At 43.1% G+C, this 19,847-nt stretch overlaps 1 protein-coding gene across 3 annotated transcripts in view; it reads right to left on the bottom strand.

Annotated features, from left to right (window-relative positions):
• Window positions 1-165: 165 nt before the first annotated feature.
• Window positions 166-19,847, bottom strand: part of KLHL36 (kelch like family member 36) — a 34,486-nt gene continuing 14,804 nt past the window's right edge. For all 3 annotated transcript variants that reach the window (XM_037877423.2, XM_037877424.2, XM_027821722.3), the window contains exons 3-5: window positions 13,602-14,675; window positions 12,306-12,463; window positions 166-3,683 (exon numbers count right to left, since the gene is read on the bottom strand). In XM_037877423.2, the coding sequence (XP_037733351.1) occupies window positions 3,128-3,683; window positions 12,306-12,463; window positions 13,602-14,675 (1,788 nt within the window). In that variant the 3' untranslated portion in view covers window positions 166-3,127. The remainder of the gene's footprint in view (window positions 3,684-12,305; window positions 12,464-13,601; window positions 14,676-19,847) is intronic.

The raw sequence follows: 19,847 nt of genomic DNA, 5'->3' as shown, positions 1-19,847 counted from the left end.
AATTTGAGCCACAGTAGGACTAGCTATACCTTGTCCAATTTAAAAAGTTTGTGCTCACACTATTGAGACCACCTCAGAAATAGTTACAAAAAGAATTACTTCCTTTCAGGTGATCAACAAAGAGAAAAAACAGTTAGGGTGTAAAACAATTCACACGAAGAGGAATAAAGTCTGAAATTCTTAACATGTTTTATTTTTCAACCTGTAAACACATCAAGAATGTAACACACAAGCATATATAATTAAAACAAAAACCAAAAAATATTAAAAGCAGCCAATTATTAGAAACAAAGAAGCGTCTTGGGGCATTTTTGTTGTGTATTTACACATGAAAAGGGTTGTACAAAGATGAAGTAGGAGTTGCCAGTCAACAAACAAGTTTGCAGATACCTAAATCAGCTATTCGGTTTGTTCTAACTAAAACGTTCCCTTATCTCTTTTTAGGAACAATTAAAAATAACTATTTCCTCATGCAAAGTAAAAGGTATCATTACTGCACATAGAGGACTTTTTGTAACTTGTTAAATGTAATAGTTTCTATTGTTTAAGAAAAACACCCAAAGATATCCAGAGGGTTTTTACACCTTATATACCTCAAGCCAGTTTTCTTCAATCTTTTTGTGTCACAAGGCATCATTTGTTTCCTTTCTTTCACTCCAGCTATTCACAAGGTGCCACTTTCAATACAAAAAAAAAAAAAATTAAATTGGATTCCTATCGACGGATAAAGAGGACCCAAAATTCCCCAGACTCCAAATGATGTTGAAAATGATTTTTCTTTTATAGTGCAAACAACACTTTCTGAGAAGAATTTTCACATTAATGAGGCAAATACACCCCAGTAGCAAAGAGTAGGCAGGACATCCCTTATACATGGGATAAAAGGAAAAAGGCAGATCTGAAGTACACGGTTATGTTGCACACTGATGGAGATGTGGATGGAGGGGGACTTGGAAGGAATTTAGAGAAAATGGATCAATAGCACCAAAGCAGAACTTTAAATCGAGGCTCTTGAAATCCACTCAGTGGATCACCGAATGACAATAAAAGAGCGTTTATCAGCATGTCTGACTATCTGAACTGCCAGTCAAAGCCTTACAATAGTCACAATTATAGACCTGACAATGCTGAGAATGTAAATGCTGCTTTAACAGCTGCATTGCATCACAACTGACTATACACAAAGCCTGAAAGAGCCAACAAATTATGAGTTCCTGACTATAACAATAGGACCACAATTATAGGGCAGGAACTTCAATAGTAAACAACACAATATGGCAAACTAGAGACTAGGTATTAGCAAAATGTGTTATAAAAGTACAAAAGTTTCAAAAATTTCTAAAAAATTGCTTTGTGTTGGGATGAGAAATAGTAATCTGTGGCCTGGAATTATTATTAATTATTGTTATAAAAATTACAGAGACTGTATGAGATGGCTGGTTCTTAACTTCTTGCAAATCAAACAAAAGGCCCATTTGTAAACTGTTCTGGGGTGAATGCTTGAAGGGTGGCCAGACAGTTGGCAAATTTAAAATATTTGCGGTAGACACAACCCTGCCAGTGGGAGAAGGAATGACAGAAGGATTGTACACGGTGGGTAATGCACTCTACAGGGATCAGAGTAGCAGCCGTGTTAGTCTGTATTCGCAAAAAGAAAAGGAGGACTTGTGGCACCTTAGAGACTAAGGTGCCACAAGTACTCTTTTTCTTTCTACAGGGATGTGATTTCTAAACCGCACAAACATGTTGTGCATTAATTAGTCTGTGTTAATCCTGCTGGTGAACTTTAACCCAGTGCCGTTTTAAACAGTCTTGTGTGAAAGTGCACTGGCAGGGTCTACAATCAAAATTTCTTTAGTGTGATGGGCATAAGTCAGATTCCCTTGATATTACTCCAATATATGATTCTCCCACCAGTTCAGTCATCTGTGCCCCAAATGGCATCCCAAGAATCCAACACAACTTTTCCCCATGTTAAGCCCATTCTTCCAAGAGGAACAGTGTTGCAGCCACCTGACCAAGGACTGCGGGGTTAGATTCTCATCCAGAGTCTGTTAATGGCCCCTTGTGCTGACTAGTAAAGGTCATCACTGCTAGACCTATGCTAAATTCAGCAGTTCCCAGCTCCTGCAAACTTTTTTTTCCCCATCCCATTGCCCTTTGTAGGATGGGTTTGCTGTTTATCTCAAGTTCATTTTGAGCTTTTGATTTCAACACTTTCCCTTCCCCATCCCCAATAACTCATAGTGAAGTCTACTTGTCTCACCTGGTTTAAAGTAAGGACCAAGTTCTATGTAACTTCTGCCTAAAATCCATTCAGATTCTCTGAAAGGTTTAAAAAGCCTGGTCCTGAACTAGGAGAAATCAACAAAACCAAACTTGGTATTGGGTTTTGTCATGAAAGTTTTGCACAGTTCTAGTCATTAACAAGTGACGTAAACGTTATGTCACCTCCCCTGCATCTTGTAGACCATTGCACCACTGGAAAGACTGGTGGGGCTCACAAACTGAGCACAGATCAGTTACATGGCCATGTCTGGACCAGAGCACTCACACTTTGGTCACTTAATAATATCCTCTGAAACTTAAGAGTACAGAAGTGTCATTTGCTTACCAAGATACCTTGGTATATGTATACTTTGAATGGTTACTCATGCATACCAGAAATCTGATACTCACAACTCTAGAACGTATTGTAAATTAAAATTTAATGAAAAAAAAATCAGGATTTACAACAAGATCCATATCCGTTTTCAATAGCAACTGCTTCTAGACTTCTCTTTGTAACTTCAAACCGATGTTTGGTCCTCTTTTCCCTCCCCATCATTTAATTTTCTAAGCCAAAAGAAGTTTTCAATTTTTTAAAGTTTTTACCTTTATTACTATTAGTGTGTAAAAGCGAAGAACCACAGAAGTAACAGACTACACCTAAATGTATGGGACGGGTAGCATAGCACCCTTTGCAACCTCACCACCATTTAGTAGTAGTAGTTACCTTCACGTGACCCTCACCCAAAGATGTTCGACCACATGTTCTCTAAGGTTTCAGAAACGGTTTTCTTTTTTCCTTTTTTTAAAAAAATGAAGATTAGAAAGAGATGATTAGTTACAAGGTTCCCAAGCTGCGTCATCTTCCTCGATCCTGATGCTTCTTCGTTTTTGTCTTTTTCTTTTTGTCCTCCTTTCTGGGTTTCAATGCACAGACGCATGCAGACACACCAGCAATAGCTTTGGGAAGGTCAGTTCCTCTGTACCACTTGTTTTTCTCCTTGTCATATACCTGGACGGTTTTGGAGAAGACAGTGTCTTCCCAGCTATAACCTCCAAGAATATAAATCTTGCCTTCCCAGACTGCCACTCCAGATTCACTGTTTGCTTGAAACAAGGGAGAGACTCTCGTCCACTGGTTACACTGAGGGCTGTAAGACTCCACGCTCAGAATGTCAAAGCGTGCCATGGTTTCTATGTTGTCATCACTGCCACCAATGGAATAGATATTGTCCTCCAAGGTGCACATGCTGTGCCACCCTCGAGCAGTGATCATTGGCCGCTTTTCCTCCCAGACATCTGTGCGGTAATCATAACAAAGGAGATTTTTTCTATAGGGACCGATTTGGTAATCATGGCCCCCTGAGATATAAACAAATTCCTTGTAGACAGTGCCAGCGTGCCCATAGGTAAACCTAGGATAGGCAAACAACAACAACTTAGTGGTTTTGCAGACTAGTGCAAATATTTAACAGTGATTGTTAAATATCAGTGCAGCCCATACAGTGAAGAGGTGAGTTATTTCATATCTGTTACATTTAAAAGTGATATTTAAAATTGAACTAAATTATAATAAAGTTAGTTAGTTATTCAACGGGGGTCCACTAAAGAGTAGTTTGGGCATATGCTTTTGTGGGTAAAAAACCCACTTCTTCAGATGCATGGAGTGAAAATTACAGATGCAGGCATAAATATACTGACTTCATGTGTCAGTATATTTATGCCTGCATCTGTAATTTTCACTCCATTTATCCGAAGAAGTGGGTTTTTTACCCACAAAAGCTTATGCCCAAATAAATCTGTTAGTCTTTAAGGTGCCACCGGACTCCTCATTGTTTTTGTGGATACAGATTAACACGGCTACCCCTCTGATACTAAAGAGTAGTGTTTGTTCAACTTTCTGAGCAGCATGAAAAAGCTTTAGGAAACAGCAGAAGTAGCATTGCTCTCGCTAGTATTATTAAGTAAGTAAAGCGTTTGGGTCTATTAAAGTGCCAAGGAAAGTGTGGAGGAAAAATAAGAAAGGAAGGTTTGCTGGGCAAGGAGTAGTTATTAAGGTTTTATGAGAGCAGTGGTATCATCTGAGAGTGTCGTTCCTTTGGCTTCCAGGAGATGGAGTGTAACTCATGGAGAGTCTAGCCTGTGCTAAATTTAGGATTGGTAAAGTGGCGTTATATGAAAATAAAGACAATTCACTAACTGAGTGGTTTTGAAAATCCCACAATCAGCTTTGACTTAACTTGACTTCCATTGACATCAACTCCCATTGACTTCAACAGAAGCAGAGTTAGACCACGATGATCGTTTTTGAAAATCTCACCCTAAATCTGTATGCCAGAGAGGACTTGCTAACCATAGCATGGGCCAGGTAAATCATCATCCATAGAAAAACAACTCCAAAGTACCTAGAGCCTTAAATTGCTTTATTGCCCTTTTTAAAAAAGGGGATTGGATTCTGACAGAAGCCAGTCACCTCAGAGAGAAGTACCCACAACTGCAAACAACAACTGTAACTTTTTTCTGGGGATTTTTGGTTAGTTTGAGAGTCCTCGATGATAGTCTACAAACTCAATCCTCAGAACTCCCATTCCCAGAATTTAGAAAAACATTGGTTTAGATTTGCCAATCAGAGAAATATTCAAGTTTAAATCAACCGAGGGGGGGGGGGGGGGGGAGGAGGAGGAGTTCTACATTCCTCATTTGTAAACCAGGACCACTGTTCTGGGATACCCTATAAATCTAAATATGGAATAGGACCAGAAGATCCAGGACTGTTTGGAGTAAAGCTTAAGGAGGCACAGCAAAAGTCACCTGTTTAATTTCTTCTGTTTTAATTTTGCTATCAAAATTGCTGATGACTGTGAATATGCAAAAAAAATATCTAGAGAGTTATATTTCCTAGAACAGCAAACCAAGCTCAGAAAACTGTCTCAGGCTCTATAGGAAGAGTGCTCCGTGACAGGAAATCCAAGGAGAATTCTGAGGCTGTGCCCGTTACTTTGTTGTAAGTTTACAGAATAGCTGCAACTAAATAGTGGGTTAAATAAAAAACTGAAGATGGATAGAAGTATCAGATTATTAGAATTCTCTCACTCACCACCCCCTAAAAAGACAAAACAACCCCCCTACACACACACACCCCTGCATGCATCTAGTTCAGAAGCAGCTAATTCTTAGACAGTTATATTTCCCCCCATTCTTGCCATATAAGAATTCAACATTTCTATAAGTTCTGCTACAGCAGAAATAGATGATAGTTAAAAACACTTCCCTCCTACCAGAATTCTGGGATTGCCATAAAGGAATTGGCAGAGGATGCGATGATTAGCTCTCTCTACTCTCTCATTTGAGCCCAACATATATCTCTGTAACAAAGACATGGACAGCTGGTAAACTCAGTCTAAAACCAGAAGCGCATGCTACTTCCTACAGGGTGACTTGCACCCCTCCAGTCCCATCTATTCTTGTAATACAGCCATTAAAAACCATGATTCCTGAAGCAGTTATTTTAGCTTCACACTGAAGCGGTTTAAACAGTGTTAGGCCTAACCCTATGACAGCCGAATCCATATTAAAATCAGTTTAGCGTGAAATGATTTAAAACCATGCTTAAACATGCTCAGGACTCAATGTGGACAGAACCTAAGAGTTGTTTTTATTTCACAGAGCAAGATTCTTTCTCAGCTACAGACTGCAAACTCTTTGGGCCCACTACCTTAGCTTCTTCCACATCTGTATAGTGCCAAGACCAAAGAAAACACGTCCTCCCTACACACGTCCCCCCCTCACAAAACTAACTGACGATGCTGAGCATCCGCTGCCCTCATTTAATACAATGGGAGCTGGGGGTGCTCAGTAGCTTTGAAAAGGAAAACAAAACAAACCCCATACAGGCCAAATGAGCTGCCCTTACACCCAGTGTTGCATTCTGTGGTACTGCTGACGTGGACAGGATCAACAATGATCAGCGCCCATCACAGCAAATCAGTCCACCATGGTTTTTTGTTTGTTTTTAGAGACCATTCTACTGACACTGAGTGAACTCAGCTGACTTTTACCTATACCAACATGTTGGATCACGTTAAAGAAGTTCTATATTAAAATCACAAATGAGTGATTCCCCATAGTTTAAATTCCAAGGTATTACTAATTAAGAGGTCTCTTGGTTTTTGGTACTGTTTCTCTCCCTCTATGTGTGAAACTTGCAAGCTGCTAATTATGTTAGTACATTCGAAGACAGAGTCTGTTCTCAAAGCAATTCTTTGTAACAACAACTACTCACACAGAGAGAGGCTCAAAGCAATACTCTGTAACAACAGAAACAGCACCCAGAGACTCCCCGCCCTTTTGTTGTATTCATCTCGCTTTGTTAACAATTGTGATTAAAATAGAGATAGAGGATGTATGTGGATGAATGCTTGGTGTGGATAATAACTGAATGATCAGGGAGGTGCCAGCCTAAAAATCCAGTGTCCACTGGCTGAAGAAAGCGTCAAGTGGAAATAACCAGAAGACCCCCCCGGAGGGCAGACTGGAATCCACCCAACAGCCTCAAGAATAGAAGAACCAAAGAACAAGATAACATCTGGCAGCACGGAGCCGTCAGGAATGTGACATCTGCTGATTGATTCAGCAACAGCATGATGAAGCAATTCCCATAGACTGGCATAGGAAAAAATTCCGATCAAAATGGACTCTAGAAAGTGAGAACTTTGGGGTCTGATTCTGGAAACCAACTTCCAGGAGCATCAGATGAGCATCTGACAAGGCCCTGCTCCCTCCTCATGTCCTCTAAGGGTGGTCAGTATGATAACAACCTTGCAGAACGTGTGTGTGTGTGTGTGTGTGTGTGTCTGTGTGTGTGTGTATAAATATGAAATTGAATGGAATGTTATAGCTATAACTAACTGCTTACTAGGATCCTTTCTGTATTCACAATAAATGTGGCATTTTGCCTTTTCCCCTTTAATAAGATCCTGCTGGTTTTTATTTTATTGGTATAACAAACAGGACAGCAGAGCTTAGTAATGGCTGAGCAAGGAACCGCATTTGACAGCCCCCCTCAGTCAGAACTGGAAAATCTAGCCTAGACACAGCCATGGAAAACGCCCTGAGATTATTCCTTTCTGCCTTCTGAACAACTTCACTGGATAGCATGAGTTCTACTGTAGGCAGATTCCTGTGAAGCATCAAGTTGTCCATCACGTCATCACCTTCCAACACAGCAGACAATCTGCTGAAACAGCCTAGTCACGTTTCAGCTAACCTGACTTAAAATGTGCTTGTCCACAGCCACACAAACCAAGCAGAGTTTGAAATCATAGCAAATGGCTCAGAACATAGTGTGCACACACTTAGCTTTTGTCACCTTGACTTCTGCGCAAACTCCATTGCTTAAGCCTTTGAAACGGACGTGGGGTACAACAGGACTGCAGCTGTTTTAGCATAACAGGCCCAGTCCTGCTCCCACTGAAGGCACCAGGCATTTTGCCATACAGTGTCTAAGGGAATGTGGTCAGACCTGCTGAGCAGAGGTGTTAAGGAGGAAACGGTTTCAAGCCACAATGTCAATCAGAGATGCCATGCCAGTTTCAAAGAACCTTCTCCTGATGCAATGCAGCATGAATTACAGCTTCTACTGCAGTAGAGCCATCCAGCGACTCCGAGAAAACCTCAGGATTTCTCTTAAAAAAAAAATAATAATAATAATAACAACAGGAAGAGCAGCACACTCTTCACTTGATTTTCTGAGGGCCCACAACTCCAAGTCAATGGCAGCTGCAGGTGCTCATTGTTCAATGTTAGACGGTGCAGGTCCTGCAAAAATATTCCTGATATTATTAAGGTGGCCTGACACTTCCCATGATAAGATCCTGTTTTCAGCTGCTTATAATTTTGCCAAACTTTAGCCATTTGGGCTGAAATTTTCCATGCCAAGTGTCTGCCTCAGATGAAATTTAAAAATCAGGCAAAAAGGTTTAGCCATTTTCAAGTACCAGGCTGAGGTTTTGTTTTGCTCATGTCAAAAATTCTAGCAACCTTTTCTTTCAACAGGGTGAGCACAACCATACTTTAGATCTGGGACTTAAAATATGGCAAGGGGGGGGGGGAGGGAAGTAGGCCTTTGTATCAAGGTTTCGCAGTCTCTAGGAAAATCTTTCCAAATTTGGCAAAAATGTAATATAATTTGCACCTGCCCAGGAGACACTTCTTCAATTTTAGCAGCTATAATCTTCAATGATTATGCCTCGCTGAGCATGCTCCAAGCCCTCACAGCTCCTACTGCTGGCCAGACCACGCATGTACCACCCACACCGAGTGACTGAGCATGGGCCCTCTAACAGAGGCCTACAGGGGTGAAGCTTTCCTTGCAATTACTGCTCCAGTCCAGAGTGGGGCCAGGCTGGAGGGGGTGTGGGAAACTGACAGAGCAGGAGGAACTGTGTGCAAAAATTGAAACTGGCTGAACATGGATACTGGGATTAGGAACCAGGGGAGTATGGGACAGGGGAGACTGGGACTGGTTGGGCAAAGAAACTGGGAGCTAGTCTGTTGTGGGGATGGGTGGGAACATGACACAGATTGGTGAGGAGTTGGGGGAGAGATTGGAACTGGCTGACAAGAAGACTGGAAGTAAGAACCAGTGTGTGTGTGCTGGGGGAGAAATGGGGCTTGGAGGACGGGAAACCGATCTGACAAAGAAATAGGGAGAACTACCACTGAGTCAGTAAAGAAACAGAGAAGGAACTGGGGGTGGAGGTTGGAGACTGAGTGGGGAGGGAGCGGAGAGACAAATCGGACAAGGAACCTGGAGGAGGAAAACTAGAACTGGCTGGGCAAGGGCAATGGGACTGGTACAAGGAGCCGGAAAGGCGAAGAGAGGACTGGGACAGGGGCAGATTGGAGGGGATGGGACAGACAGGGGGGGTGGGGGTGGGAGGGGAGCAAGGGGAGATGCAATGATCTGTAACTACTAGAAAACACTCCGCTCCAGAGCCTATAATGGAACTCAAGATTACAGAGCCTCACCGTTCCTCTGCTGTCAGCAAATAGCTGTGAACCCCACTGGCAAAGTGTGCATCTGATCCCCCTCTAGTGTTGGTCCACAGAGGATGACAACCTACTACTGCTATCAGTTACTCCTTTAGCTCAAGTGGCAGAAGTCTGTGCAGAAGATCTAAAGGTTCCAATCCTGTTGATGAGCCCATGTGGGTGTCAATATGATGCCACATAATGCAATTTCTATTTTTTTCAGTTTACTTTAAAAACACCCCACAAACCAGGAAATTACACACACAAAAAAACATGTGACCAAATAGTATGTGGACATGTAATTAGAGACCATCATAATGAATATCCACAAGGGGGCCAAATTAAGGCTGAATGAACCACACATTTGCTAACTTTTGAGTGCCTGACGAGGCTATCTTAATAATGTTCTTTCAATGTAGTGTTTGTGCATGTCTGCAAAATGCTATCCAGTCCCTATTAGTAACTTCTTATCTGAAGGACAAGTTCTCACACGGTGGAGAGAAAGCCAGCGGGTTGAAAGCAGGTGACTCCTCTTCCTTATTCCTAGGCTAGGCAGAATTCAATTTTTGTTTTTGGCCGTTTCAATGATTAATATAGGATTTTTTTTATTTTAAGTTTTACGGTTGTGGGAAAATAAGAGCGGGGGAAGGGTTAAGGTGGCGATGACAGCAAGGCTGCAAGGGGCTCCCTGCACAGCTGTGGGGCCCAGAATATCCAGCTGCAAGGTGCAGGGAAGGCTGTGGTCCTGGTCCGGCCGTGTGGAGACCCCGGCTTGGACTGCGAGGAGGACAACAAGCCCCCAGTGATGAGGCAGGCCACCCCGCTGCTGAATGGCTCCATCCCCAGGCAGGAGCCATTCAACAGCAGGGTGACTTCCCCTACGTCTGGAGGCTCGGCCTCCTCCTCACAGCCCTAGCTGCCAGTCTCTGCCCTGCCCCACCAGAACCGCAGTCTTCCCCTCATCTTGTGCTTGCAGGGATCCAGTTTCACCAGCCCCAAGGCTGTACATGGAGCCCTCTGTAGGCGGAAGATGCAGGGCAAGGAAAGGGGTGGGAGGCTTCACTCAGGCTGACTGTTACTGATGGATTTTTGTTGATTTCAGCACCAGCTGAAATCAACCTTTACCAACAGCCATTGATTCATATTGAATCCTGCCAGACCTCCTTATTTTCCAGCTGCTAAATTTCCATTAAGAAACAGATACAAATATATTGTTCTGAGCTGGATGGAACCTTGTTATGGGTTGAGTTAAAACCCTCCCATAAGGCAAAAACTGCATGGGAACCTGTCCAGGAGCTTTTGGCTGAGTATTGTTTTGGGTGTGGGGGGGAAGTGTGGGAAGTCAGAACAGAAAAACTGGGAAAGACAGAGGGAAGGAGAGAGAGCGCGCTCACCTAAAAAGCAGCTGAGAGCCTGGTGGGTGACCCTGGGGAAAGGTTTTTTGGGCCAGAGGGGCAGGCTAAACAGAGCACTCTTGGTGCTGAGCAAAAGAAGCTGTTTCCTGCTATTTGTTTCCTTCTGCATTCAGAGAGACCTCACTTTGTTCATTCTTTTTGTAATGTAACAAAACTGCAAAGAAAACACCAGACTCCACCAATTTCTACTTCCACCTGGAACATTCCCAAGCCTGCAAAACTTTGACTAGCCACTCGGGTCAAAAAGAGACAGCAATATTAACGTACTTGCAGAACGTCACTTACACATAACAGTAATTGCTGTTGTTGCCACAGGAACATTATTTGACCCTAAAGGGGAGGGTGTGGGTAGGATCGTCCACAACTGTATTAAAATGTCATCCACATGTGCTCTAGGGGGTGGCTTTCCATAGCACAAATGGCAGTTAGGCCGTTAACTCTCACTTGTGCAGAAACCTCTCCCCCATACCCAGGAGGCTGGGGGATTTGATGGTGTTTAATCTCAACGGCCAGACCCGCATATACGTGCGGAAGAATCTCTGCCTCTTCCTTCTCAGGACCACTGAGCCCTGTTGTTGGTCCAGGTCATATTCACATAGCTACACATATTCACATATTTACATATTCACATGTCCCACACAGAACTGGAAAAAAGGAGTCCTCTCTGCCATCCATGTCCACACTAGCTGTCTAGGACTCTGAAATTTGGCTGAACAGTTAGCATCAGAGAATAAGAAACACACCACGAATTCTAGGCAAAGTAGACTCTGAAGCGTTCTATTGGAGATACCACCTAACAACCACCAAGCAAACGTGACCACTGCAATCACAGGCTGCTGTGCCCTCTGGTAGCACAACATGAGCAGCAGCTACCTTTACGAACCTCAAAGACTCATGCAGTATCATGACAACATCTGAACGGGCCTTTGCCAACGCATATCCAAATGAACGGCCACCACACCAGTGGGAAAGATCTCACTACCACCGCCTCCAAAAGGTCACCACCCTGAAGTTCTAGGTATCGGTTTGGGATATAAGTAAAAGCGAGTGTTAATGGTGCTCACGGTACAATTAAAGCATCCTCGAAAGTGAAACAGCTAAGTTTTAACTTGGACTGCACACCTGTGGCACATCATCTATGCCTGGATCTCTCCATATAGGTACGTGTCCAAGCAGCCGGCATAAAAATACCTGCAAGGAAGAGCAGGTGGCGAAAAGCCCAAAATAGAGGACACAAAATACATGGTGCTAAAGGTACCCACACAAATAATGCCTTGCACCAAGATCTAAACAATCTGAAGGGATTCCACTGAGACCAACCTCAGGAAAGACAGTCTACAAACACAGAACATGAAAGGAGAAGGCCCTTTTCCTTGCCCTGTTACAGCAGTAACCTCAAGGTGGGGGCCAAAGACAACCCCAGTGGATCTCAAATTCATGGCCTTGAGGAGACAACTGCTTGGATATCATGGGCTAAGATTGTTCCTCTTTTTCCCTCCCAGGATACTCACATATAGGACTGAACACAGTGGATCTTGGAGAGTTCTTTTCTTTAAGGAAAACATGGTTTTCTAAACAGACCACTGTTACCTTGGCAAACCTGCTATATAAGACCAGGTGTCTTTTTGAGGGCTATAGGTCTCAGCTGAAGAAAGAGCCCCATTTTCATTCCTCCCACCAACAGCTACCAGCATATCTGCAATGGCTGCAAGGTAGAAATCTACTCGTCGTTGTCTCATGGAGGCAACCTGCAAAATAAATAAAATAAAATAAAATACCGACATCCTCAAACAATCAGTAAGTAAGTTTGAGAAGATTTGTTTCCTCCAATGAGTTTTAAAAAGGGCTGCTATTTGTGTTTGCCATACATATTAAGACAACAATAAAACTTTGCTCTTCTGAGGCACGATACATTAGCATTGAAGTTACAGGTCACAGAGGGATAATGGAAAGCATCTAAAGCTGTAGCTACCCTTGGAGCTAAGGGTGCGATTCCCAGCTTGCGTAGACATACTCACTTCGAGCTTGCATGCTAAAAATAGTAGCATAGCTGTGGCAGCACGGGCAACGGCATGGCCTAGCTGCCTTGGGTAGAAACGCACCTGGACTGCATGGATGTGCACCTGGGGCAACTAGTTGCTGCCCGTGCTACTGCGGCTACACGACTATTTTTAGCTAGCTTGATAAAAGCTAGCACAAGTATGTCTACACGAGCTGGAAATCACACCCCTAGCTCCAAGTGCAGATATAGCCAAAGAGACAAACCACTCTATACCTTAGTGACACACGGCTCATCTCGCAATAGCCTGTGCGCCCAGAGATCAGCTCAAACTGCGATCAGCTCAAACATTGAACCCCAGGGGGTTCTGAGTACACAAAGAATGGAAGATCAGTCCAAAATGTAGTATCGGTTTAATATTGGGAGGGAGGGGGTTCTCTACTCAGACATGGAAGGGGAAAGACTCGATCCAATAGATGTTTTCCATCTTTAATTATTCTGATCCCTGTATGGCATTAAAATCTTGCCTAGTGGTCCTTGCACAGCACTTTGGGCCAGATTTTCATAGGTGCTTTGGCACCTAAAGATGTAGATGGGTGCCAAATGGGATTTTCAAAAGGGTCTAAGCAGGCTAGGAGTGGAAAAAAATCTGGCCCCCCCGTCACTACCAATTTTTGAAATGTCATAGTCTTTCACTACTGGTGTAACTACAATATTCACAGCAGTTATCCAATTAGATGTTTCTACTGAGAGGGGTGTTTGACGTTTTCAAACATAAATATAGGGATATATTTTAGTGCACACCACGAGTGTTCTTCCACCAACAAAGATAAAAATAAACATTAAGAACTTTAAAAGAATAAGATGTAATACAGCTTGAGTCTCACCTTTATCCACTGGTTACAGCGGGGATCATACCTATATAGAAGATTTGAAGCTGCATCCCCTCCATTGTCTCTTGAAAAGCTGCCTCCAGCTATGAAGATGAAACCTCCCAGCACTGCAACACAGTGGTGACTTCGCCTGGCTGGGAGTGGCGTTTCTGTTATCCATTGCCCCTTTTTGGTGTCCAGGAAGCAGGTATCATCGCTTAACTCCAGGCACCGTTCCGAAACCTCCCCACCCACAAAGAGGAGCCTCTCTTCGTTTGTACGCAAAGCCGTCCGCTTGTTCTGGAGCACTGGCTGGGCTGTGACGTTGTTATGATAGTTCACCGCTTCTTCTATAAACCCCTCACAGTTTGCTTCCTTTGGGAGAAGAGAGCAGACAGCAGGCTTGACTCGATGGAGGAGGTCACTCTTCGGTATCAAGGGAAAATGAATGTTGTCCAGTACCTGGTAAGCCTCGTTTTCTCTTTCCGGGTATTGTGTCAGCCACTGCAAGGCAGCCTGGAGCAAGTCATGCTCACATTCCTGCTGCACGTTGCTGCTCCCCAGATACTGGCAGAGTTTTTGAATGGAAATGTTCTGCAGGAAGTTAGGCGTGAAAGAGAGCGTGCCAAAGTTCTGCAGGATAAAAGAGTCGATGTAGGAGTCCAGGCGTTTCAGGTTGTAAATAGAGGCCAGCTCTTGAAGGTACAGGTAGTTCTCCTCGCTGACCTCATTTTCGAGATACTCACAACAGAAGTCAACCACCTTCCAGATCTGCAGCAGGTGAGCTGTTTCCAGCACATAATCAATGTTGCCACCATCTAAGGACAGCTCACTGCCATATAGGAAATCCACCACAGCTTTGAGACCAATGTAAGAGGCTCCAAATAGTTCAACCTCTTTTTGATAGGCCTCTCGCATGCCAATGGTGAACATGGAATTGAAGTAGTCACTGCAAACAGCCAGAAGATTCCGGTGGGCAGGGACTCTTTGTTCATCCACCACCAGAATAATATCACAGAAAAGTCCTTGGTGTCTCTGCTCATTCAGACTCTGAAGGACTAGACTAGAGTGGTCAGCCCATCTGTACACCTGAAATAAAGAATTTCACTATATAAATCCATGGTAGGCTCACACCTTGAATACTGCATGCAGTTCTGGCCATCCTATCTCAAAAAAGATATATTAGAAATGGAAAAGGTACAGAGAAGGGCAACAAAAATGATTAGGGGTATAGAACAGCTTCCATCTGAGGAGAGATTAAAAAGACTAGGACTGTTCATCTTAGAAAAGAGATGAGTAAGGGGGGGGATGTGATAGAGGTCTATAAAATCATAAACGGTGTGGAGAAAGTGAAAAAGGAAGTCTTATTTACCCCTTCACATAACAAACGAATGATGGGTCACTCAACGAGATTAATAGGCAGCAGCTTTAAAACAAACATAAGTACTTCATACAACGCACAGTCAGCCTGTGGCGCTGATTACTAGGGGATGTTGTGAAGGCCAAAATTATCACTGGGTTAAAAAAAAAAATTAGAAAAGTTCATGGCGGATAGGTCCATCAATGGCTATTAGCCAAGATGGTCAGGGATACAACCCCATGCTCCAGGTGTCCCTAAACCTCAAACTGCCAGAAGCTGGGACTGCATGACAGAAGACAGATCACTTGATAATTGCACTGTTCTGTTCAGTCCCTCTGAAGCACCGGTCATTGGCTATTGCCAGAAGACAGGATACTGGGCTATATGGACCATTTGTCTGATGCTATATGGCCATTCTTATGTCCTTAGAAATGATATCAGACAGCAGCTTCCTTCAGCGGATGAAGTGTTCATCCTCACAGAAGAGCAGATACTCTTTCACCAGGTATAGTATATAAGGAAAGAAAACATTTTTTTACTCTGGGTTCAATTTACATGCCAATTTGGTGTAGTCAGCCCTGGCATAAAACATGAACTTGAAGCACAAGCTTCTTCTTACTTTCAAGAAACTACATAACTTCACCTTTTCCTACGGTACATTTCTGCCATCATTTCCTCCTACTCGGTCAATGCTGTATCTAAACCTTCTTCTTGAATAAACATTTATAGGGCCAGGTTCCCATTACTGGTACAACTATACCAGAAAAGCACTCTTATAGTATACCAACAGAACACTACTCATGTGGACAGCTTACTCCAGCCACCCCGAGTGAAATACGCTGAATTGCTGGTATAACTGTGTCTACACTAAGCACATTTGCCAGCATAGCTCTGTTAGTCACAAATCGCATCTCATCATACCGGGACCAACATATCTATGCTGGCAAAAGTCTGTAGTATAGACCCGGCCTAACTGACTCCCACTCTGCTCTTCCCACTTTCTTCCAAACATCTGCTTATGTCTGGAACCCCCCTCTCCTGATTCGTGCCCCAAAGTAACCTACGAGGTATATGATATATATTGGGAGTAGACAATGTTCATACAGCAATGCCTGCAGTTGGTCATTCAACCCATGTATAATAATTGTCATGCTGGGTTTGTGTCCGATTTCAGCAGTCACCTGCCAAGACTTACATAAAGCTATTGCTATGGTAAATCTTGGCAGGATGGCTCATTTGTAAGCTCCTTGGGGCACCGATTGTGTCTTCCTCTCCGTACAGGTCCAACGCACACCATCTGCACTCAAATAATAATACTGTTCATCCATGTTTAGAGCCACCTAGTATGATGGTAACCCATTCCCAACTGATTGTTGCGATCATCCAGAAGCTAAGGTAGTTTTCATTTTTAATTGTTCCATATTATATATCGGAAGTCTAGAATGTGGTACATGGTCTGTCAAATGCTAGACCAATATAAACCATTATAGATGTAGAGACAGTTACATCAAGGTTGTGAAAGCTTCTATGGATGGGATTCTGCCCCGTGACCATGCCCCTACCTACACTGTAGCACTATATCAGAGATGGAACTGTGCTGCAACAGATTAGAGAAAATTCAAATAAGCATCCCTAAATTGGGGAAGTTTTACCAGTTATATCGATAAGTATATAGCTATAAACTTGCCATGTGGACACACACTTTCTGGTGTAAGAGTGGCTATTTTAGGTTTATCTTCAACCCTTTCTTAGGCAACATAAAAAAAAAAATACACTGTTCTATTGGAATAAGAGTGTTCACACAGGAAATGAGAGGATTATACCAGTAGAACCCTATCGGTTTAAATTTGCATCTTAAATTATTAAAATAGTCCCCCATGTAGACAAGGTCTACGAATTTAAGTTCCTCGGGGCAGGAATTGTGTGTTTGCACAGGACCCAGCATCATGGGGCCCTGATCTCTGTTAAGGTCTCCAGGCACTACTATAATACCAGTAACAAAAATAGCACTGAACGGGTCTCATCAATGATAGAAATGTTAAAATGCTGTCAGCAGAACCCCCAATGACAAATGGAATGTATTTAAAACTTTAAGAAGTTTTTATCTTTGTTAAAGATAATGAGATGTTAAGAGTAACAAGAAGGGTTTCTTCAGGTATGTTGGCAACAAGAAGACAATCAAGGAAAGTGTGGGCCCCTTACTGAATGAGGGAGGCAACCTAGTGACAGGAGATGTGGAAAAAGCTAATGTACTCAATGCTTTTTTTGCCTCTGTCTTCACGAACAAGGTCAGCTCCCAGACTACTGCACTGGGCAGCATAGCATGGGGAGGAGGTGACCAGCCCTCTGTGGAGAAAGAAGTGGTTTGGGACTATTTAGAAAAGCTGGACGAGCACAAGTCCATGGGGCCGGATGCGCTGCATCCGAGAGTGCTAAAGGAGTTGGCGGATGTGATTGCAGAGCCATTGGCCATTATCTTTGAAAACTCATGGTGATCGGGGGAAGTCCCGGACGACTGGAAAAAGGCTAATGTAGTGCCCATCTTTAAAAAAAGGGAAGAAGGAGGATCCTGGGAACTACAGGCCAGTCAGCCTCACCTCAGTCCCTGGAAAAATCATGGAGCAGGTCCTCAAGGAATCAATTCTGAAGCACTTAGAGGAGAGAAAAGTGATCAGGAACAGTCAGCACGGATTCACCAAGGGCAAGTCATGCCTGGCTAATCTAATTGCCTTCTATGACGAGATAACTGGTTCTGTGAACGAAGGGAAAGCAGTGGACGTGTTGTTCCTTGACTTTAGCAAAGCTTTTGACATGGTCTCCCACAGTATTCTTGCCAGCAAGTTAAAGAAGTATGGGCTGGATGAATGGACTAGAAGGTGGATAGAAAGCTGGCTAGATTGTCGGGCTCAACGGGTAGTGATCAATGGCTCCATGTCTAGTTGGCAGCCGGTATCAAGCGGAGTACCCCAAGGGTCGGTGCTGGGGCCGGTTTTGTTCAATATCTTCATAAAGGATCTGGAGGATGGTGTGGATTGCACCCTCAGCAAATTTGCAGATGACACTAAACTGGGAGGAGTGGTAGATACGCTGGAGGGTAGGGATAGAGGGACCAAGACAAATTGGAGGATTGGGCCAAAAGAAATCTGATGAGGTTCAACAAGGACAAGTGCAGAGTCCTGCACTTAGGACGGAAGAACCCAATGCACTGCTATGGACTAGGGACCGAATGGCTAGGCAGCAGTTCTGCAGAAGAGGACCTAGGGGTTACAGTGGACGAGAAACTGGATATGAGTCAACAGTGTGCCCTTGTTGTCAAGAAGGCCAATGGCATTTTGGGATGTATAAGTAGGGGCATTGCCAGCAGATCGAGGGACGTGATCGTTCCCCTCTATTCGACATTGGTGAGGCCTCATCTGGAGTACTGTGTCCAGTTTTGGGCCCCACACTACAAGAAGGATGTGGAAAAATTGGAAAGAGTCCAGCGGAGGGCAACAAAAATGATTAGGGGACTGGAACACGAGTTATGAGGAGAGGCTGAGGGAACTGGGGATGTTTAGTCTGCAGAAGAGAAGAATGAGGGGGGATTTGATAGCTGCTTTCAACTACCTGAAAGGGGGTTCCAAAGAGGATGGATCTAGACTGTTCTCAGTGGTAGCAGATGACAGAACAAGGAGTAATGGTCTCAAGTTGCAGTGGGGGAGATTTAGGTTGAATATTAGGAAAAACTTTTTCACTAAGAGGGTGGTGAAACACTGGAATGTGTTACCTAGGGAGGTGGTGGAATCTCCTTCCTTCGAAGTTTTTAAGGTCAGGCTTGACAAAGCCCTGGCTGGGATGATTTAATTGGGGATCGGTCCTGCTTTGAGCAGGGGGATGGACTAGATGACCTCCTGAGGTCCCTTCCAACCCTGATATTCTATGATTTTATGAAAGCATTTTTCAAAAGCAGACATAAGTAATGTCAAATAAATAAGAGAGCATGCAATGACACGAGTATGCTACATGGAGTCTCCAAAAGGTAAACCAGTAATTTTGGGCTGGTTCTGCAAGACAAACTTTCATTAGACAATGACCAGATAATAGCAGACAGGTAGTAACACCCTATTCTGAAGTCCTCAGACGTATAGATATTGGATTAAACTAAAAATAATATATGCTCTCTTCTCTTTGTAACGGGAGTATCATCGCTCTCTCTCTAATGTTCTTTAGTACCATCGTCTTGCATAAGGAGATTACAGCAGAATTTACAAATTACCAAAGGCTCCTATTTATTGAACGTGCTGCAGAGTCAGCAGGGTAATCCTGAATGCCACTTATGACAATTTGTATTCCCTGACTTCTTGTCTCAGTGGAGAAGTTCTGCCACTTTGAACACTGACATAAACTGAGCACACACACGGGACTATGCACTAATGACGCAGAGTATGTTAATACACTTCACCCGCTTACCAAGGCAGCTAGTCACTCTTAGACCACTGAGAAAAACGGATAGCTGCAAAAGTCAAGACCAAGACGACTCTGACATTAAAAATTAACAGTTTACCCATGCTATTTATATTCTGTATAAGAGGTTTAATATTAACTAGTAATTCTAAAGTTAATAAACAATAATAGCAACGGCATATGCAAAAAGACAAAACAATGCTGTTGAGATTATAGATTTGTAAAGCAATTATTATGCTACAGTTTTTAAATGCTACATGCGATCTGTGCAGTGGTAAAGGGACAAGATTGAAAGTCATGTATTTTAAAAATATTTACCTGTTTCTCAACACTTGTAGTTATTATAGTTGAGAAAAGTTTGAAGATCCATTTTACTCTGGACTATTATTAATGCTTTACTCTTTGGTTTTCATTCAACTTTGACAACAAAGATATTGAAACTGACGAATTTAGCTTTT

The sequence above is a fragment of the Chelonia mydas genome, chromosome 12 (assembly GCF_015237465.2).
Source record: "Chelonia mydas isolate rCheMyd1 chromosome 12, rCheMyd1.pri.v2, whole genome shotgun sequence".
Lineage (NCBI taxonomy): Eukaryota > Metazoa > Chordata > Testudines > Cheloniidae > Chelonia > Chelonia mydas.
The sequence above is the reverse complement of the archived record's forward strand: the minus strand, read 5'-3'. Positions and strand labels throughout refer to the sequence as shown.